This window comes from Eretmochelys imbricata, chromosome 3 (assembly GCF_965152235.1).
Source record: "Eretmochelys imbricata isolate rEreImb1 chromosome 3, rEreImb1.hap1, whole genome shotgun sequence".
NCBI lineage: Eukaryota > Metazoa > Chordata > Testudines > Cheloniidae > Eretmochelys > Eretmochelys imbricata.
The window spans coordinates 157,567,386-157,590,638 of record NC_135574.1 but is presented as its reverse complement, the minus strand read 5'-3'; the positions used below and the strand labels follow the sequence as shown (position 1 = coordinate 157,590,638).

General features: G+C 39.9%; 1 protein-coding gene across 3 annotated transcripts in view; it reads right to left on the bottom strand.

Moving 5' to 3' along the window:
- The window catches only part of LIN9 (lin-9 DREAM MuvB core complex component), a 55,817-nt gene extending 32,564 nt beyond the window's left edge, over nt 1-23,253 (bottom strand). Inside the window, exons 1-6 of one of the 3 annotated variants that reach the window (XM_077813673.1) lie at nt 23,141-23,220; nt 9,574-9,606; nt 9,249-9,357; nt 7,596-7,690; nt 1,541-1,645; nt 262-395 (exon numbers count right to left, since the gene is read on the bottom strand). In XM_077813673.1, the coding sequence (XP_077669799.1) occupies nt 262-395; nt 1,541-1,645; nt 7,596-7,598 (242 nt within the window). In that variant the 5' untranslated portion in view covers nt 7,599-7,690; nt 9,249-9,357; nt 9,574-9,606; nt 23,141-23,220. Of the gene's footprint in view, nt 1-261; nt 396-1,540; nt 1,646-7,595; nt 7,691-9,248; nt 9,358-9,573; nt 9,607-23,140 lie in introns of all 3 variants that reach the window. The other 2 variants (XM_077813672.1, XM_077813674.1) reach the window with 2 other exon arrangements.

The following is a 23,253-nucleotide window of genomic DNA, read 5'->3' as shown; positions in this document are numbered from 1 at the left end:
GTAGAAGTGTTGGGCTGATCTCTTGTTGGAAGGAACCTTGGAGACCCAGGGTAGTGCTGACTTGGAACCAATAAAACTGGTAGGGCTTCGGGAAAAAGAGGATCCCAGTGAAGGAAACTCTGGCCACTCAGCATCCCCTTCACATTCTTGGGCAATCAGGGACCCAGAGGCTGCTCAACTGTGAGAAAGTGTTAATTCCAGGGAGTAACTTTAGTTTCTACAGTAATAAATAAAAATAATATATAAAGAAATAGTACGTACTTATCTATATTTGAGTAGAACCATTCATATATGCACCATTTGTGTGCTTTGGGAAGTTTGAGTAGATTACGTAACCGTAATCCAATCTTCTGTGATGCTTTTTTGTCTGGCGTTGGCATTGTTGCAGTAAACTTCTAAGCAATAAAATAAAGGAGAGGTTACTAGCAGCTGAACTTCCAAAGTGAAAATGAAAGCATTTGCAGCATTAAATGTGCTAAACAGTAAAATTAATCAAACGAACAGGAGCCTTCTCAAATTCTTCAATTGTTTATTAAATATTCAGAATCCTTTAACTAGATAAACAAAGTTCATTTTCTTGATAAAAATGAATACATTAGCAATTGCAAAGTTTTAATTCAAATGTATTGTTCCATGGTTTCTTTAATTTTTATTTCAAAGATAATACTAATATAAAATGGCAAGTATTATAACTATACAATAAAACACACAACTGATGCCAAGAGCTAGCAGAGATAATGCCACAAACTATTAGCTGGTCAGGGTCTCTACACTAGGCCTTTTTGTGAAAATTTCCCACTAGCAGTTCAGCTCCAGTGGTGGTGGCCCTCATATAGACAGGACTCCAAGTAACCGCTGATGTGTTAAGGTTAATCTAACTTCGCTCCATGCAGGGCTGCATGAACATGCTGGCTAAAGTGCTACCATCACTCAAACTGAACCAGAAATTTTAATGAAATAAGCATAATATAGACAATGCCTTCTTGAGCACAGTTTCTAAATAAGTTTTTAACAACTGATAACCATGCTTGGTGTAGACACAAACCATGTTAGGTTTTGTTTGAAAACTGTTTTACAAGATATAGTAAGGACAAGACCTTAGGTCCTACCTACACTACAAGAACTATAAAGTGCCTGCAGCTCCTGGTAGTTTTTTTTTTTTTTTTTTAACCCCATGGCAGCTCCAACATTGCTGGGTCCATTTAGTCAGTGTTCCCTACTCTGCCTGGTACAGCAGAGAGTGCTAATGAGATGAGTGTTCCAATAGTTCTGCCTGTGCTTAGGTATGGTGGAGCACCAGTCAGCATTTTCCCCGATAGACTCAATGGTAGAGGATCAGCATGAACAGAGCTCTCTATGTCACTGAGGGACCCACTTGTGGGGAGGAAAAAGGATGTATTCTGAGCCACAGCCTTTACCTAGGAATAGGTCCTCCCACCCAAAATTAATAAACTTATTATGCAAATTGAGAAGAAAACACAATTTATTTTAAAGGCTTGCTTTCCCTTTTGGTAATGGTCTCTGCGTAACACATACATACCTGTGGAACCATTGCAATCTTCTGATTTCTTTTGGGGGACCTTGTATTTAACTGTCTGTCTTCTTCTTCACAAAAGAGACGACTCCGTTTTGAATTTCTGAAGGGCTGTATATATCAAAATTAGGAAGTAATTAAACAAAAAAGCTCATTTCTTCCTTTGATATCCAGAACCCATGATAACACAAATATAATCTATTTTCCTTTCCTAGCTAGATACCTTGGACACTTGAAGTGCCTCCTAACACAGGTATGGTCAAAGATTCAATCATTTAATTATTTCTTTGTTTATAAAACATCTTTTAAACAGCTTGCCCTTAACTTAAAAATAAAAAGGAAGGGCCTTCAAACAATCGATTTATTTTGATAAATTCTCATTAAAAAGCCAAGCTGGATAGAACAGTTACTTACAGAAGTAAATTAATCTACTAGTATTTTTAACATGTGCTACTGCCCAGGACTGTAATGGACGTGTCTTTGTGTAATGGACGTGTCTTTGTGTAATGTCATTCATAATGGTATCACACTTTAAATTATTACAATACACTTCATGATGATGTTTCAAGGATCACTTATGTATCAAAGTATTTTGACAATTTTTAAAACTCATACCATAAAAACTTCCCTCACACCCGAAAATGCCAAAAAAACTGAGGAAATTGAACCATCAAATGTTCAATTTATGTAAAGATCTAACATGAGAGAGGAAGGATTTTCAAATTTAAGGCTGTTCAATGCTAACTGTAACCCTTTCCTGTGCTAAGATACTACAGCTGCAATAAAATTAGTGGAGTTTGCTGAAAAAAAAAAAAGTAGAAAATCATATATTGCAAATTTGTGGCATGAAGTTTTCACACACTTAAATTTTAGATATTTCTTTACAAAATTTCTTCATATGTCAAAGAAAATTGTCATAATTGAAGATTAAAGGACAAATTCTGGCTCACTCTTGCATGGGAGTGATGAGTGCAAAGAGCTTCCTTCTCACACACCTTGTGACCCAATACGGGAGCCAGTCCCTGCACTCTGCCTAGCACAGGGACTGAACCCTGCTAGCGTCTCCTAGAGTGCAAACTACTTACAGAGGAAGAGATTGAGCTGGATTCAGATCTCACTGATTTCCTTGGTTTTCTGACACCCTGTGCCAGATGAAGAGAGAGAGCCAGAACTTGAGGGCCAATGGCAGAAAACAAAGGTTGATACAGACCAGATGAAACAACAAATTCCTCCAAGTTATATATGGTTGCCAACCCTCCAGGATTGTCCTGGAGTCCCCAGGAATTAAAGGTGAACCTTTAATTAAAGAAAAGGAGTACTTGTGGCACCTTAGAGACTAACCAATTTATTTGAACATAAGCTTTCGTGAGCTACACTGAAGTGAGCTGTAGCTCACGAAAGCTTATGCTCAAATAAATTGGTTAGTCTCTAAGGTGCCACAAGTACTCCTTTTCTTTTTGCGAATACAGACTAACATGGCTGTTACTCTGAAACCTTTAATTAAAGACTATGTCATGAGATAAAACCTCCAGGAATACCTCCATCCCAAAATGGGAACACTATTATGATGAGGCTGTATTCCAGGCCAAGAGAACCTTCCTATCACCACCTTTCACTAATGCTGCCAAATCTTGCCCCAGGGAGCTGTCCAGAGCGGTAAACTGTTTCCTCAATCCTGAGTGTCTACAGTCTGCATCAGAACAGGGTGCTGAATGCTGTGAACTATCATCATGCTTTGCTGAAAAAATTGTGCATATTTGTGAAGGATTTTCGAACAACATGGATCTGCTTTGCCTACACCCACCAACTAATAATCCTCCCACGTGGAGTTCAATACACTCACTCATCGAGAAATTCTGGACACCCTAAAGAAGCCTTGACTCAAGACCCATGAATCTGACTCTCATCTTTCCTGGCTTGCGAAAGAGAGGCACAAGCAACTGGGGCCTCTCATGACTGAAAGAGCCAATGCCTCATTCAGGGAAGGAACTTTTCTTTCCTCCTTCAAATATGCAATAGTCTGACCAACACTGAAGAAACCCCCTCTGGATACACTGGTTTTAGTCATCCACTACCCATTGTCAAACTTCCTGTTCCTGAGCAAATTCAGAGAGAAGCTAGCCTAATTGAAGTTAATATCCTAGACCTGGCACAATCTGGATTCTAGTCAGGATATGGAACCTAAACTACTTTAGTGGCAGTGATGGATAATCTCCTGCTATCAATAGATCAGAGGGCAGACATCCATTCTCATCTTCTATAGGCTTGTCTACACTACCGAGTTTTGTTGACAAAACTTATGTCAACACCCAAAAGTCGACAAAACAAAAACTGCCAAAGGGTGTTCACACTTGCTCCCTCTGTCGACAGATCATGTCCACACTGGGGACGCCATCATCGACAGGGTGAGCAATGCACCATGGGTATGTATCCCACAGTGCAGTGTTATGGGAAGGAAGAGCTGATCGCTGCGCCTCTTAGGATTCTCTCTGAATTCTCCCACAGCCCCCTCAGCTGCCAAGAGCAGCATCATGAGTAGCTCTGTGAGCTCTCCGTGCTGAGGAATGGCAAAGCAGCGGAGCAGTTTGTCCCCCTCCCCCTGCAGCAGCAGGCTGCCTGCTGCTGTGTTTCTAGTGCAAGGCAGAACAGGGGCATACCAATTATTTGCTCTTTGTTTGTTCCCCAAATGGAGCAGCACACAGATACTTCCTGGAGCTTTGAAAGGGGAGGAGCACATGCCTCCAGGGCAGCAGAGATCAAAACACTGAGCAGAGTACTCAGGGCAGGCATTGTGGGATACTGGTGGAAGATAGTTCTGTTGACAAAACAATCAGCAGTGTCTACACTGGCTCTTTGTCGACAATAAAGGGAGGGGAAAAGACAAAGGTCTCTCGTAGGGGTGGACTTTTTTGTCACCAAAACTGGGTATTTTTCACAACAAAAGTCCCATTGTAGTGTGTACGCTCTTGCTGTTTTGTCGCCAAAAGTTTTTGTCACCAAAACTTTCCAGTGTAGACAAGCCCTAGGACCTCTCTGCAGCACATGTCACTGCTGACCATCAGATATTGCTGTCTTGTTGAAGAGAGCTGGCTGGAGTCCAACATAATACACTACAGTGGTTTGTGTCTTTCCTAAAGGGACACACCCAATGAATAGTGATGGGAAATTGTACTTCCACCACTAGACCTTTCATTTGTGGAGTCCACAAGGATCAATTCTTTCTCCAATCCTATTCAACAAGTACATGCAGCCATCTGGTGAACTAGTCAGATGATACTGTTATGAGTTGGGTGAAACCTTTTATGGGTCAATTTAAAACTTCAAAGATAAAATCAATCTGAGACTGAGGAGTGTGAACTCACCCTTCAGTTAACATAACTGTAAGGATAAATTAATCAAAAGTCCTTACCTGAGATAAAAGGGTTTTGTGAACACACCCAGGAGTTTTGTGTGCGTGGAGGGCCTTAGCTGTGTATTGTTCTGGGTAAATCAGTCTGTCTGTGAGTGAGTTAGTACGCAGAACACTGGGGACCAGAGAGCTAGCCTGTAGGAGCTGCTGAAAACAGTGTGTGACCCTGAATGAAATCTGGGGAATGGTTCTTTGGCTCAGAGGTGTTGGCTGAAAAGAGTGTTCTTGCTGCTGGGAGCCAAAGAAGCTGTTTCCTGCTATTTGCTTCCTTCTGTGTTCAGAGACAAAGGTACATTCTTTGTAAATAAACAAAACTACATCTGAGGCTTTGTCTACACAGCCCCGTTGTAATCAAGGCTCCAGCACTGGGCAAGAGCTCTCCCAGCACTGTAAAAAAACCCACCTCCACAAGGAGCATAGCTCCCAGTGCTGGGACACTGCCACCCTTACTTTCGTACTGCTTTTTGTACTTTTGTGCTGCTGGCGGGGTGCTGTCTTCAGAGCTGGGCACCTGGCCAACAGCCGCTGCTCTCTGGCCACCCAGCTCTGAAGGCAATACAGAAGTAAGGGTGGCAATACCGTGACCCCTCTAAAACAATCTTGTGACCCCCCTGCAACTCCCTTTTGGGTCAGGATCCTGAATTTAAGAAATGCTAGTCTCCCCCATGGAAGCTGTATAGTATAGGGTAAAAGCACACAAAAGACCAGATTGCACAGGGGGAGACTGGATTTCATGGTCCGTGATGCGTTTTTCATGGCTGTGAATTTGGTATGGCCCTAACTATCACCAAGGTGTCCCAGTGCTTGGATGAGATTAACTAATGGATGAAGAACAGCTGGTTGAAGGTGAACCTGACCGAGACAGAAGTTATGCTGATGGACAGAGGAAAGCATTTAAGAGTTTGCAGCCATAGTGCAGTCTCCTTTGGTTGATGGCACACACCCACCATTGGCTGATTCAGTTAATAGTTTAGGAGTCAGCTTTGATTCCTCACTGATGCTAAGCTCTTGCGTAACAGCATTTGTGAATAATGCTTTCTACCATCTTTGCTTGGCAAGGAGACTCCATCTCATCCTGGAGGAAGACGAGCTGACCTCAATTATTATTGATGCCTTCATCACTTCTCAACTGAACTACGTTGTTGGCATAAACCCTTCAGTGCTTAGGAAACCGCAACTAGTACAGAATGCTGCAGCATATCTCCTCTGCAACACAGGCTACTGTGAGCACATCAAACCTGTTCTCCGCTTTCTACACTGACCTTCCATAGAATATTGAGTCAAATTCAAGGTCTCAGTCCTTTTCTTCTTAGATGTTCAATGGCCTGGGTCCAGGGTATCTAAAAGTTCACCTGAAGCCCCAGGATAAAGATCAGGGTCAACAACTTTGCTCATCTGGCAGAATGGTACTTTCCACAATAAGTGCAAATTTTATCTGTGCAGGAGACGCAGCTTCTTCAGGGGCCGCCTGAGACTGTGGAATGAACTGCCCCGGAACGAAGGACTATCACAAACCTCACCACTTTCCATTCCAAGAATAAGGTGCATTTTTGACCTACTATGATGGGGAGAGTGATATAAGTATCTACATAGAATTGAACAGAATTCCTCTTAACAATATATCACTCCCCTCAAGATAAATGAGCACTTCACTCATAAAATAAAGCAAATAAATAAATAATGTAGTCAGCTAGTTTCTTGTGGGTGTTGTGGAAGAAGTGGTGTTCAGGAGGGAGTTCAGAGAGAAGAGGCTCTGCACACTAGTTCACAAAGGGTGTTCTGTGTATGTGGGAGGTGTCATGGAAAAAGCACAGACACAGTTACGGAAAAAGTGGACAAACAGGGAATCAAGACTGATAACATTGGCAGAATGAACTTTGCCAACTGAGAGGGGTTAGGAGACAATGCTGTACACAACAAAATAAGTAGGTTATGTAGGAAGCTGATGGTGATCACAAGAAGCTTGAACCTGATGCAATGGAGAAGATTTAAAAAGCGGAAGATGTGGTCGGATCAAAAGAAAGGGAAATCACCTTATAGGCTGCAAAACATTTCATAAACACAGTTTTGCTTTTTTGTTTTAAATGGCAGTTCTTTTTTAACTTGTTTAACTTCTCCCAATATTCCCCCATCCCCAGAATATTGCAGGAAACTCTACTTCTATGCATTCATTTTTATTAGAATATCCCCCATAGAATGGCACAATAATGTAAGAGCATCATAGGATTTTCCCACCTTTTCCTAAAGCACCAGTAACCAGCCACTGCCAGAGGCAGAATATTGGACTAGGCAGAACAGATGGTCTGAACTGGAGTGGCAATTCTTATGTTCTTTATAGTACAAAATAAACACATTCCATATAACACTTGTAAAAAGGTAGCAAATCATTAAAACTGGTTCATTAAAATGTGAAACTGGTTACCAATGTAATTTTCATATTTATTTATAAAACATGCTTTCATTTCACATTAGAGTTGTATACACTGCTTTATTCATAAAGGATATTCATTTAGATATTCACAAATTGTGAAATAAATATATTTTTAAGCAGATCACTTGATCTGTGACTATGAATGATTTTATGCCATTACTACATGAACCCCAAACTTAATTGACTTTTTTATCACAGGCATATCAATATTTACTTCTTACCATTTCTACAGCAGAACCAGCGTTCCTGCTTTTCCAAATAGGCGTTTTCTGTAGAGAACTGTACTTTTCATTCCATGTGCTGGATAAACTTCCCTCTGTCATGAACAGTCACATACTATTAATGCATTCTTTTAATCTAACTATTGTCAAAATGGCAGCAGTATACTCTTAAACACTACCTTAATGTTTTTTTCCCCTTCACTGTTTGTAATGCCTTCTTAAATGGCAATGCAAATGGGTTTAAAATTCCATCATCTTCAGTCAATTATACTGAACGCCTCCACTAACCAGGCTACAAGAGACATTCAGACCATTTCTTCCCACCACAATGTTTGTCTCTCATGAAGTCTATCTAGCTTCAACTCCCTTGTGACACCCATCTAGATAGCTATGTTGCAGCTACCACAGAACCACACTGGAGTATAAAGCCAGTTTATATAGATTAGTCTTTTTTAAAATGACCTTTTAAAAGCTTACCAAGCTCTGAAAATTTTGGCTCAATAAGGGCACCAGTAACAGGAAGGAGAATGAACCAGGCCCTTCTGTCTCCCCACACACATTGTTGATCATACATCACTAGTAAAGGAGGAGTAGGATTCTGATTCATGCTTCTATCTTCTACCATGCTCCTTAGGGGGCCAAAAAATAATCTTCCAAATATTGGAAATTCTACCTATCCTACACCAGAAAACTGAGATCCAGGAGTGATACTCCTACACAGATGGTATCTTTACCAGAAAGATGCCTCTCCTTTGTATGTGACTATGTTTCCACTATTACCTTGTTTATGCTCATCAATTAGAACAGCATAATAGCTCTTGGAATATAGTCTGTTAACTTTTGAAGCACCATTTAATATACTGTGGGCCTTATATAATGAATGGTGATGGCATTGTTTTATTAGTTAAATTTCTATAGGACAGTTAGGTGCATTTATTTTTAAAGAAATATTTAGAATTCAGAGAACATTTCACATTTGATTATAACAATTTTAAGACAAATAAATATTTGGCCTGTAACTAATTGACATTTTCCCTTCAAAGTTAAGCTCTTCCAGAAGATATCTGACTATAGAATTTATTTCTTCCAAGGACAATATTCCAGCAAACATCTGGAATCCATTTTGAACATGTCAGTTTGAAATTAGTATGTTTAGGCATTCCATTTGCCAATAAAATAGCTTTAATCTATGCTGGGAATAAAATTGCTTTTAAATGGTTTAGAACTTTTTAGGCTATAAAAACAATTTGCCTAGCATAACTGTTACAAAATGTGCTCTAGAAAATGATTTTTGAATGGACATAAGCTGCACAATAAAACTGAGTGATCTAAATAGCCTGCACCAAAATTTAGACCGTTCAAAACTAGTTCAGTAAACAGGTTTTCTCCCCAGTGTAAATGGGGATCTTATAATACATAACAAAATTTCTGGCACTAGGCAGAGCAGAAGGATTCTAAATGTTGATGCAATATGCATGAATAGAATTTTTCTCCAGTGTTAAGACAATATAAGCAACAGCTCTGTTGCGTTGGCCCACTAGTTATTGGTAGAAGACAGTGAGATTACAAATTTCCTTTACAATATAAATTCCATCATAAGTAAAGGTCCCACTGGTAATCCTTCTATCTCACCCCCAAGAAAGGAAAAATTACCTCAAATTTCATGTCAGACCTGATGCCTAGGCAGTACTTAAAGTGGAAGCACCTATTTCAGAAATGGCACTCCAAAGGGTCTCATTTTCAAAAGCAGCATCCAAAGAAGCTGCAATATAAGTAGAGTTTGACTAGTGAGTACCAAACTACTCAGTCTACAGATATCTAAAATAAAACAATTATCAGCATATATTTTATAAAAACTATCTTCATAATTTTCCTTTGGAGAGGCTTTCTGAAATCAGAAACTCTAGTTATGATCTGAAGTCAATTTACATCTCTCATTTATACCACACATAAAGAATACATTGTATTTATTTCTTACCTTTCAAGCTCACAAGTGCTTTTGCTGAAGAACCTGCAATTTATTTAAAAAAAAAAAAAAAAAAAAAAAGAAGTCCATATACATCAAATTTTTCAAAGTTGGTTCACAACTGGTGCAATAGCTACATATCAATTATATATTTTTCTTCAGAGGCAGGGAACTATTCTGAAATTAACCCCTTAACTACTGAGTGGGTGAATCCATTATACTCTCCACAACACAATGTGCAGTATTGTGTGAGGTGTGGCCCAGTAAGGACTGAAGACATATATTTAAATTTTAATTATGCCCTTTAGTTTTACATCCACAATGCTCCTTGAACCTAGAGCTATATAAATGAATGTAGCCAACTCTAGGCAAACTTTACTTCTGAAATACACATTTCTATGTGGATTCACATATTTGATACTGTTTTAATTAGGACATGTAAACATTATTTAAGTGTCACCATTTTGTGGTAGAATGTAGTCTACCAAGGTTCCACAATGAAATTTAAAAAAAAAAAAGGGGGGGCGGAATTTCTTTTGCTTCTTCAGTCTTGGGGTACAAGTGGGGGACAATGAGATGGAAGGTTGTCTCTGTGGTGCAATGCTACCCCCACAGATATCCAGTAGATTCACAGATTTTAAAGCCCAGAAGGGACTTGAAGAGCACTTCTACAAATCACGTCACATGTCTCAAGTTAGGAACTCAAAAATATGAGGAACACTCAATTTGTGGCCAACTGTAAAAATTTATTTCAAGGGACTTGCCCAAAATCACACAGGAATTCAGTGGCAGAGGCAGGGATAGAATTAAATTCTCAAGGATGGCTTCAACTGCCTTAACCACAAACTATCCTTTCTCTTTCTGAAATCCCATGCCTTATTAGCGACACACCTTCCAACTTCTTCAACAGATGAGGCAGAGGTTCTAAAGAAAACAGTCTCATTCGCTACACAAAACCCTGAAACACTGTTCATCCCAACTAAAAGAGGATGGGGTTGATGGAAAAAAAAAAGTGTAATATGTTCTTGTAATTAAAGATGGTATCTGCGACACTGGCAAACCAGGTGTCAGCTAGGTCAGAACCCCAGCCAATTCACTTGGGTGTTAGTATAGATCAAAGCATTAAATGAGTAAGTGTGTATTCAGATGTTTAAACTTCATGAAAACTAGTGGAATGTTACTTGTACTGTGTTCACTTATCTATATCTTATTATAATGGAATGGCAAACTTGTACATTGTGTATACACCCCTGTAACTAAATAACGCATCAAAGGAGAAAAATCTTTTGGAATGCAAATGAAGAACTTTAACATAAAAAGCTAATTTCAAAGCAAGTGGTCATTGTGTGTGATGACTTAGGACTCTAAGTGCATTCCTCACTCATCGTCGTCAAAGGAAAAGCCCATGTGGATAATGACACTGCTTGGTTTCTGTGAGAAGCAGCTATAAATTGGATTCCTGGAAAGATCCTTTCTCTCTATTTGGATTCTTACAGGGCAGTGTACCAGACGCAAAGCAGAGATCCCCAGAGATAATCTGGGTACCCTGAAATCACTTTTGGGAAAATGGCATTTTATTACATTACTGCTACCATTTGGAAGTACAAACTGTGACTTACCTGTTAACATATTTTACATGCTTTAACCTCTCAATAACTCTCATTTCCTTTTCTTAGCTAATAAACCTATAGTTAGTTTACTATAGAATTGGCTGCCAGCAATTGTCTTTGATGTAAGAACTGGAGTACCAATTGATCTGGGGTAGGTGACTGATCCGTTGGGACTGGGAGCAATCTGATGTGATATGGTTTTTGGTTTATCACAAAGTCCAGTTTGCCTGGGTGGCAAGATAGACTGGAGAGTCTAGGGGACTGTCTGTGACTCCACAGTAAGATTGGTATACTGATCCAGGAGCGCACATTTGTTACTAGTTTGGTGAAATCTAATTACAGAAAATACTACCAGTTTTTTTGGGGGGCTCTGTCCTGTTTTTTGACAGTTTGCGTGAGGTAGGCACTCACAGTTATGAGCCACTCCAGAAAGTGTGACAGTATCATAGTGCATACATACAAAAGAACCAAATTAACGTTGCACCTATTGCTTGACTTTGCAACGTTAACATCATTTAAATGTAGGGGATTTTATAGGTAAATTTTCTACATTAAAAAAAAAAAGAAAAAACAACAAAAATCCAGTAGTATTTCCATCATATCTAACTATACTGACCCCCACATGAGTCATCAACATGCTGGAGCCTTTAGTTTTCCACCATGCAGAGCAGTCACTAGAAGAGTCTGAGATACACATTTTGCCAGTGGATTTACAGCTATTTGCTGGCAACAGAGAAATGTTGGGGTTCAGGAATTCTAGATTCTGTTCCACGTTTTGGAAATGAGTAGTTTTTAGTAGTTACAAACCTTTCTGCTCTTGTTCCCCACAGCCTGTCCCCTTCCGCACCCCTCCTTTAGCATGTTCTCACCAGAGCCTATTTCTCTGCTTCTGTCTCCCATTCCCACCCCAACCTGTCCCTATTCCCCTTTCTCCTATCCCTGCTCCCATGCTGGCACCATGCCTCTGCCCCCTCTGCTCCCCCAATAAACTTTTCACGCTTCTTCAGTTGAATCTGCGTGTTCTCTTCTCTTCTACAGTGCCACAATACCAACAGGGGGAGCATGGCCAGCACAGGAGAGAGACTCCCTACTTTCAATTCTGGTACATGTTGCCACAGTGGCCTATAGCTGCCAGGAGCAGCAACTGTAGAAGTCCTGCTCAGCCCCAGGATTGAGCATGCTCAGTATAACTGGGACAAAGAGTGATGAAACAGCATTCTCCAAACATTATACTATATTATGTAAGCATTTTGCTCTCAGACTCTAAGATGCCTATAATGATCATGTGCGATTTTCAGAGGCTATTAATTCAGCCAAATTTGGGTAGATTTTCATGAGGAAAGAAAAGTAATTTCTCATTCACCAGTGTCATCTCCTTTCCAAATTTCTAGTCACTGCTCCAAAACATGGAAGTACTAGAGTTTCTCAGTGCAACTGTAAAAAGTATTTTTCTAAAAAAAAATACTGGCAAAATATCAATTTTCCCCTAACCTAGTTCTTGGAAATGACTGAACAGTTTTTGCTGAAACTTTCCCTCCAAAAATAAGCTTGAAGCAGACACTTGGTATTGGAAATTTTATCCAAATGGTTAAAGTCTGGCAAAGTTATAAGTAACTGAAGACAGGTTTTTATAAAATGGGAACTGTTAGGCAACCTTAACTACAGGCAGCATTGCCAGCTCTGCCTATTCTAGGAAGGTGAACTAAAAGCTCAGAGAAACGTAATGGTTGAAAAGCTCTCTCAATACAAGACCATTACTTTTTATTGTAGATATTCCCCCCCCCCCCCATACCTTGAACATAGATAGGAGATGAAACATGGAGAATGTGTCTAACAGCAATCTATAATAGAAGAGAGGTGTGAATCTCCATACTTTTTCAGTTCTTTATTTTGAAGTATATTCATAGTTTCATTCATATAGGTTACAGAGATGGATTCCAACAGGGAATGGGCAGCTCCAATGGAGGAATTTTATTTTAAGGTGGGCAAGACAGTTTGTCTTGTCCAAACTGGCCCTCTGTTAAATTAAAGAGCAACAAGTCACTAGAGTGGAAGGTCCAAGACACTAGCTGCCATACTGCAGCAGTCACGCAGAAAAGGTAGATGGGGCACTCCCATTTATCCTCTCTAACAACATTAGAACAAGGGAACAAACATTCAAAAAACTGAAAGAGAACAAATTTAAACCAGGTGAAATATTTGAATTAAAAAAACATCAAGAAGCATAATTCATCTCTGGAACTCACTAACACAAGAAATCACTGAGATCAAGAGCTTGCAGGATTTCAAAAGGGATTAGGCGTTAATGTGGATGATGAGAAGTTACATCATATATAATATTTTTCAGTAGTGGATATGAATGCTCATACTTCGGCTCATACCTAAGCCAATCATCAGGTAGATTGATTTAAATCAGCAAGCAAGAAATCTTGATATAATTCAAAATAATCAATTTTAATATTGTTTTGTATTTGTACTTTTTGGTATTTTCCTAAATATTTAAATTTTTCATCTAAATTTAGCAGCTTCCTTTTTTGTTGTTGTTGTTATCCAAGTGGTTATGCTATGTCTATATACATTTATTCAAGTAATTATATAGCTTAGCATTTATTCAGAGTTTTAATTTACATTTTTTATTATGTACTTATTTACTAGGTGATAAAATCACTAATAAAAAATTAATGTCAAACTCTTGGATGAAAATTGCAAGTCAATTAATGCACAAAACAGTATTTTAAATTTGTTTTTTATTAGTTAAATAAAACTATCTTAAATATGTTGGATACATAAGAAAAAAAGGAAGTTTATCAAAACATGCTTTGCATTTAAAACTAACTGATGTATTAAACAATAGTGAATTGAAGTGATTGTTTCTCGTCACCATGTTCTTCACAATTTTAAAACTAGTAGATCTCATCCTCTCAACATTTAGCTTTTATTCATAGATTGGAATAAGTTTTCCTGCTAACAAGTTTTAACAAGTTTTCCTGCTTTTCCAACTCCCAAATGGTATCTTAACATTGAACAACAAATCACAGAACAGAATTAGCTGAATAAAATGAAAGGAAGAAAATATTCTCTCTTCATCTGCAGAAGAGGCTACTGCTGTTAAAGCTGGTTGCATTTCAACAAACTCTGGTTACAGGCACTAAGTCAGCGATTTCCATCAGTACAGCAGTTTGACTTTTTTGGCCTTAACATAGATTGTCTTAAATTTGAAATTTAATTTTAAATAACTTTAAATTAAATACATTTTTCTTTTTAAAAATAAATGTAAAAAATCCAATTTTTAGTTTTTAAATCATCAGTTTTTATTCACTAAGCCAACTACTAACAGGGAAGTTAGAAAAAAAATTCCTCTGAGGACTATTCCCTAATGGCCACTATGAGGTTTCTTGCACTTTCCTCTGAAACATTTGGTACTGGCCACTATCGGAGACAGAATACTAGACGAGATGGATTATTAGTCTGATCCAGCATGGCAGTTCCTATATTCAGGATGGGGCTCATGGGCAGGTCCATTAGTACTGAAGTTAGTGATCTCAGATACCACATGCAGCACCAAGGTTCAGTTTCTAAGTCCAATCTTTTGCTCTCAGCCCAGGAAATCACTTAAGAAGGCGTACAATGAAGATGATCTGAAGCATATCCTCTAGCTGATTTGTGAGCAACATTAATGAGCTCAGAAGGAAACTGAACCATCTTCTATGAAAGAAAGACAGATCTAATATGGGGTAGAGGTCTTTGAGATTCCAAGAGGCACACAAAGGACTTGCTTAAAACTACTTCTCCCCCATTCAAAAAGTACAGTTTTGATAGTGATTATCCTTCCCCTCCCTTTGACCTAAAACTGAACTAAGAAGGTTCATAAAGTGTAGCAAATGTGACTTAATACCAGTGATTGTGGAAGCTTTGACACAATTTTCTACATATACCCATGTAAAACAAACTAGTGCATTTGAAGTTTAAATTACGCCATTTTCACAACTGGTCTTACATGTTTATTTAAAATAAGAATACTGATGAGCCCTGGTTTAAAAATAGTTTTTGGGGACCCCCCCCCAGTGTTTTTTAACTCTGTATCATTTGTAATATCCAACTGAGACTTTGAAAATAAACTTTTTAATATCTACAGCTTTTGTTCTTCCTTGTTTAGCAAACCTAGATAACATGCGTACACAATCCAAAAGGGGGACTATATGATTCAGATGAGGGACAGAAGGATGCAAAGCCTTTCCCCCTCTAGGTTGCTAACTTGTCTGAATCCATCCCTGACCAGCAGTGACTTTGAAACTGATTATATTACAACTTTCAAATAGGTTTGTAATCAATGTCATGGTTGCCTTTAGATGTTTTTTGTCCACATACAACATGGTAATACTCTAGGAGTAACCAGGATAGCTCTGAGAGTTTCATTCCTGCCAGTGGCCTCAGAGGTATCTCTTCCTGTAATTAAGTGGGCATGCTTTTTTCCCCACATCAGAGATGGGATCCCCTAATCACATCAGTGCAACTAGTTTGGCTTATCCTTTCTCCCTGTTCTCTGTGCAGGAGGATATACCAAAGTGCATTGTTCTATGTACTGTTGGTGTCACTCTGTTAGCATGTCATGTCCTCCAAGTCCTATGCCCTAGTGATGCAAGATGGGATAGCTGCCCAGATTTTCCCAGAATGCACGGATACAAAAACAGGCAGTGTGGCAGCTATGCACATGCAAACGGGGTTGATACAGTTGTCTTGTGAAAAGCAGTGTACAGTACATGGACAAAACTCAGCCATATGTGTTATAAGCTGATCAAAGAAAGAGTTAGAAAAACATGGTTGTGCTTGTACTGTAGACAGAGGCAAAAGTTATTACAATTTGACGGCTGGAAAGTAACCTGTAGCTAGGTGGTGTCAGTTCAGTTATTACTGGTATATACTACTGATGGCCATTTCTTCAAACAATCATCACTGTCAATACTAATTATAACCACTTTTGGCTAGTCTCAGTAGAGATACCAAGCCTGAATAGACCTGGAAACTGAACTATGATCTCACCCAGAAGTGGCTGAGGAACATGGATGCTGTAATACTACTCCTGGTGGTATACCTATATGGAGGATGAATAAGACTGTCACACCACCATACTTAAAAAGCAATAAATTCATTGTGAAAAATACAGAAGCTGACAGTACACAACTTCCTTGCTTATGCATCGCGCTACAGAAATGCCATCAGAACTGTTCACAGCTCTGAGAACAGCCTTTGTTACTTTGCGGCTGCTACTCAAAGTCAGAAGAGCAAGCAACAAGTGCATTAAAACAAGTTTTACTAGACTTTTCAAATATAGTATCTTTTAAAATTATTTGACAGAGGTGTTGTCATAAATATAAAGGGAAGGCTAACCACCTTTAAATCCCTCCTGGCCAGAGGAAAAAACCCTTTCACCTGTAAAGGGTTAAGAAGCTGAAGACAACCTCGCTGGCACCTGACCAAAATGACCAATGAGGAGACAAGATACTTTCAAAGCTGGAGTGGCGGGGGGCAGAACAAAGGGTTCTCTCTGTCTGTCTGTTGCTTTTGCCGGGACCAGAGCAGGAATGCAGGTCAGAACTCCTGTACAGGGCTAATAAGCAATCTAGTTAGATATGCATTAGATTCTGTTTTGTTTAAATGGCTGATAAAATAAGTTGTGCTGAACGGAATGTATATTCCTGTTTTTGTGTCTTTTTGTAACATAAGGTTTTGCCTAGAGGGATTCTCTATGTTTTGAATCTGATTACCCTGTAAGGTATTTACCATCCTGATTTTACAGAGGTGATTCTTTTACTTTTTCTTCAATTAAAATTCTTCTTTTAAGAACCTGATTGCTTTTTCATTGTTCTTAAGTTCCAAGGGTTTGCGTCTGTGTTCACCTATGCAAATTGGTGAGGATTTTTATGAAGCCTTCCCCAGGAAAGGGGGTGTGGGGTTTGGGAGGACTTTGGGGGCAAAGATGTATCCAAGCGGGCTTTTTCCCTGTTATATATTTGTTGGACGCCTGGTGGTGGCAGCAATAAAGTCCAGCGGCAAAAGGTAAAATAGTTTGTACCTTGGGGAAGTTTTAACCTAAGCTGGTAAAAATAAGCTTAGGGGGTTTTTCATGCAGGTCCCCACATCTGTACCCTAGAGTTCAGAGTGGGGAAGGAACCTTGACAGGTGTGGTGGATCAAATAAAAATATTTATGTAGAGTCTGGACATTCCCAATCATATTATAATCAATGTTTACATAGATCAAATTTTAATCAAATTAATCAATATATTAATAATAGCATGTAAGGGATTGTAAGTGTCTTCCTAAAAACTGTTTACTAAATGTATTTACAAGGACTGAAAGAAAACTACTTGGAACCGCACGCCAACATTGTCTTAAATATTCCTAAATAAACTACACAGTTTTAGAATATTGTAAAATTTTATTTATTTTTGTAGCACTTGTCCCCTTGGCAGTAATGTCTCATACTTTCTGGTAGCATAAAATTGTTTTTTTTCATGAACTGCCACAGTTTCCAGCCAAGAGACTGCAACACCAGCTTGAGGACCCCAGTTATAAAAGACATCCAATTCACTTAGCCGCAAGTATATGTATACAGTATTCTACAAATTAGACTGGCTAGCACTGGCAGCATAACACAAGAGGTGTAGCAATCATACTAAAGAGTACAGCTATTTTTAATCTTACTTCTCAAAAAAAACAGAAATTGATGCCACTTTCAGAACTGCAAAATCATCAACCATTTACCTCAGAGTTCCAAATTTACCAGGATATAAAATAAAAACAAATGCATTCATTTAGTAAAATTAGCACAATAATTCCCTGGGTAGCAGCCATACTATGCTCACAACAGTCTTAAATATACAAATCCAATGACTGTTATGCCTGAAATACTTTTACTGCTACAGATCAGAATCTTCAGGGAAATATAATCAGGGCCCTTTGTATTCTGTGATTCTTCAGCTATAGGATCTGCCATTGACCCTACCTACCTCTTGTCACAGAAATGTGAGCCACATTTTCCATTTGCATTTAAAAAATGATTCTAACCCTCCCAGCTGTGAAGCCTTGAAAACATTAAATGAGTATAAACCGCTTCATTATTGTCTTCCTGAGTCTGCAGTCTGAACCAATGAATCAGAAGTGTGAATTTCCCTATATTAATTTCAATGGGATATTAAGTCTAAAACCTGAAGGTAATAGTTTAACTACTTCACCTATGATAATTCTAGCAGAAGCATACACCTAGTGTGTTCATCCTACAATTTCAAACTGCCTCCCCCCCATCTCCAGATGTTAGGAGTCCCAAATGTTTCCTGCCCACTTATCCCAGCCCCCTGACAAATTCTAGAATGCAATTAGGCAATGTCAAGATAACAATCTTTGGCATATTAAAAACTGAAAAATGTCAGGATAGTGTATAATAAACTGAACGTATCAAATAAATAACAGGGTTATCAGCTGCATTCAATGCCACATTTAAATCGATTAAAAAAATTTCTACAAAAAAAATGAAGCTGCTGCACAATTTCTCATCTAGTGCAAAAACTGGTAATCATGAAATAGAATTTAGGTCCATCTTGCCATAGAGAACAAGGGGTTTAACTACAACCTATTTTATATAAAAATTCACAATGGTAAATTCTGAACAAAGCTAACAAAATGTAATGTTCCTGAAAATCCACTTGGGTTAATGGGCTATGCAGAAGACGGAAAGCACGGGGGTCCTATATTCTACCTCTATCGGACACTGACTCGTTTAATCCTTTGTACTGTTATAGCAATTTACCAGAATATTTTGTAGGTACTGTTACTTCCATTTTACAGATTGAGAATCTGAAGCTCAGAAAGGTTAAGTGACATACCCAAAGTTATACAGAAAATCAGTGTCAGAACCAGGACTCTTAAGTATGAGACTGGAGGTGAAGAAACAGATGTTAATTCACAAACAAAAACTGTGTTTACTAACACTTAAAGTGACACCCCAGCAAACAAAATCCAAAGAACACAGAAAGAAGTGATTAAGAAAAAAGCTTCCTGCATTTCTTGCTATCTTCATATTGCCTACAACCCTGTCAATAACACATTCTAACACTCCATAAAGCTTTCACTTCCATCTTCAACAGATACTGAAAAGCAATACATATCCCAGCTTCAAACTTCCACTCTAAACCAAAACCTTAATCGTGACCTCAGCACTGTTAATAATACCTAGCTCTTATATAAAGCATATTAACTTGACAAATACGTGGATTGTGCAACAGTCAGATATGCCAGTCTAGTCACATAAAATACACACCAATGTGCCACACTGCCAATAAGATTTGTGCAAGTTTGATGAACTTGAGGTACATATTGTTTTTCAGTTTATGTTGGAGATGGAAGTGAAAGTCTTATGAAGTGCTAAAATGTGCTATTGACAGTGTTGTAGGCAATATAAAGGTGGCAAGGAATACAGAAGAATTTTCCCTTAATTTGTTATTTTCAAACTTTTAAGGTTTTGGATGGATGGTGTGTGTACCAATGCAACCTTAACTATCCACTAAAAGCAGTTTTTTGTTTTTTGTATTTTTTTTTAACTCATCAGTGGATAGCTCCCAAGGGTCAGGGAGAAGGAGAACTGTGCCTGCCTGGGAATCAGAAGGAGAAACTGCACTGCACTGCACAACCCTTCGTAACTGTAATGACCCTTCTGAAGGGTGTAAGAGACTGTAACAAGCCTTAGAAAGTTCTGTATCTCTTATAATAATTTTATACCTGTTAAAAAGTAAGTAGGCCAAGAGCAACCCACCATATTTAGTAGTGGCTACAAAACCAAACAGCTGGAGAGAACCTCTATGAAGGAGTTTGTACCGCTGCCTACTCCTTGAAACATACTTCTTCTGCCTCTCATGGACTTCTGGAAATTAGATATATCCAGGAACTGCTGCAGCAGTAGGTCTGCCTATTGCGCTTTCCCCTCCCCTCGGTCTCCCATCCTTAACACTATAAAACATAATTTTCCATCTTCAAACCTGACAGTATGTGACAGCCACCACCTTGGCTGACACCAGAGATTAACCCAAGGTTTCCAGAACTAAAAGCATGAGTTTTTACAGCTTGTGCTAAAGAGCCATGCTTTCAAGTTGGGAGCTGTCACAGGCTCTAACCCACTGGTTCTCAAACTTTTGTATTGGTGACCCCTTTCAAATAGCAAACCTCTGAATGCGACCCCCCCTTTATAAATTAAAAACACTTCTTTATATATTTAACACCATTCTAAATGCTAGATGCTAAGCGGGGTTTGGAGTGGAGGCTGACAGCTCGCAACCTCCCATGTAACCCTATGTGAATCAGATACAAATGGGAGGTGTGTGTCTCTCTCATGCACATTCCAGAGAAAATAATAAAAAAAACAATGAAAAGTAAATAAAAAGATTTCTGGGTCATTCAAAAGTGTCTGGTGGTTTGGATTTGGCCCACAGCCCGCCTATTGACTACCCCTGGGTTAAATAAACAAAATATGTGACACGACTGAAATGTGAAACATATTTTGGCAATTTACACTCTAATTTACAGATTATCCTAGTTCTTAAAGTGCAAAATCAGTTTTAAAGAGGTCTTCTTAATGTGTGACTTATACACAACCATGCCATCCTCTCACATAGGAGAGCAGCAGGATTTGAATGCTGTGACCTTCAGATCCTCAGCTCAGAACTTTAATATTTCACGTACTGGAGTAATTACCAGCTGGCAGAGGAGTATGGTTTATATTGGTTAGAAATAGGATAAGCAAAGTTGGCAGTCAGTCAGTCAGAAAGGCAATGTGGTGTAGTAGATATGACTGTGTAGTTTGCCATGTTGGAAACATGGGTTCCATTCCTGACTGTCTGTAGTAACCTTGCATAAGCTGTATGTTTTCAGATAGGGGAACTTGAACAATGTATTGAAGATGAGGCCATAGACTTCTACAGTTGCATTATAATATTTTTATATAGTTTTCTATCCCATGGGTTCTCAATCTGGAGGTCATGAACATCCTCCTTTTCTTCTGGCTAAGTGGGAGGAGGGTCCTAAACTTTTTCTGTTGTAACAAACGGTTCCCGGAGGGAAAAGGTTGAAAACCATTGCTCTGTCCTTGTTTTAATTCAATCTAAATTTGTGCTTATTTGGTTGAGCATCACTGTGCATCAGTTTTCATCAGGTTGTTCTAAATGAACCCATTTAGGATTTTACCTTGCATTGTTACAGTTCATTTAGAACACATTAGTGTGTACAAGTAGTTCAAATGGTTATTTCCGATGTACATTCCTTATACTTCTTTACACGGACTTAATCTGCCAGGCTGTTGTCCAAATGCTTCTTTGCAATCTCTATCCTCCCACTGTCTCTCTGTTTCTCATATAAACAAGAAATTCTTTAGGTATATCTTTGATTTGTGCTTCAAATTCTCAAATAGCCCTCCTAGTTTCAATTATATGAAGCTAGCCCTCCTAGTTTCAATTATATGCTGTATCATATGCTCCTTTTTTATGGATACACTTTACAGAGACTTACATGTTTTAGCTTGAATAAACTCTTGTGCCTTTTCAATTAGCCCTATCATTTTTCTGTGCCTTTCTGCTTTCTTTCTTCAGTGTCTATTTGTATATTTATGTATAGTATGCATGTCTGTATGCATATAGCTTGCATAACTCCCATGAACGAGCATACATCTCTATTTGTCTGTATTTGTAGTTTTGTTTGTCCACAATCTGTATATGCAATGGAGTTGTAACCATGTTGGTCCCAGGATATAGAGAGACAATACAGGGGGAGGTATATCGCTTATTTATGTTGGTGAGAGAGACAAGCTTTCAGGCTAACACAGCGCTCTTCTTCAGAGTAACAGAGCTCTTCTTACCAACACAAGTTGGTCCAATAAGATATTACCTCACACACCTTATGTGGTATTACCTCACATGCAGCAAGTCTCTGACAGTGTACAGCACATGTATCAACCTCTCTGTACGTTCATTTGCATATACATAGTACACATAGCATATACTTTGTACACAGTGTAAGTGCGTGTGCGCCTTCATATCCCCATCATACTATGTTTAGTTTGCATCTGTCCCCACATGCAGTGCGCGACACTGTGCAGCATGTGTATCCCCGTTCTTGGCATGGCCCTGGATGCAGTTTACATGTCTGCATGACCCGCATTTCTCTGGTGCCTGTCAGACAGCGTTTAGTGTATGTTTGTGTGCCTTTGTGCACCCCACATCTCCCTGGGTCATTTTAGTGCCCCCAGTACAATATGCATGTCATTATGTCCCACCCACAAGCCTCCCTAGGGGCAGTGCACTTGCTTCTGTCACCCTCTCCCCAAGTGCACTATTAGTACCTCCCAAGATACAGGGCACAGCAATGGCCTGTTCAATGCACGGCACCCATTGTGCCCCCCCTTTCTACCTGGGCCGAGTCCCATCCCCCCAGTGCAGCGCTCCTGCCCCAGGCGCTGACCACCCCCGTCCAGGAGCAGCTTCCCGAGCCCCAGGGGCAGTATCGATGCTCACAGCTGTTCGGCGCGTCCCTATGTGTTGACAGGCAGCGCCCTGGCCCGGGTGCGGCCCGGCCGTGGCCCGGGTGCGGCCGTGGCCCCGGCCTGCCAGGCTGCGCCCGAACTCGGGGTGCAGGTCCCCTCCCGCCGGAGGGGAGGGGCGGGAACCCGCGGGTCTCCCTGCCCCGCTCCCTGGGCGGCCCCTCCCGTCTGCGCGGGGTAAGGGGTGGCGGGACGGGGTGGGGGCCGGGCCGGTTCCAGAGAAAGAGGAGGAGACTCGGGCTCCGGCCCGAGCAGCGCCCGCAGCAGCCGGTCCCGGCCCGGGGGAGGCGGCCAGGCCGGGGCGAGCTGAGCCCAGGAGCGGCTGTGCCCCGCGGGGAGGGGGAGTGGGCGCCGGGCCGGGCGGGGAGCGGGCGCGGGTCGCTACTCACTCTCGTCGGGCAGCTGATCCAGCTCCGCCATCTTGAACGAGCCGCGCCGCTTTTTCAAAGGCTGCCTGTCGCGGTGCATTGTGGGGAGGGGTCTGGGCCGTGCGCGAGGCGGC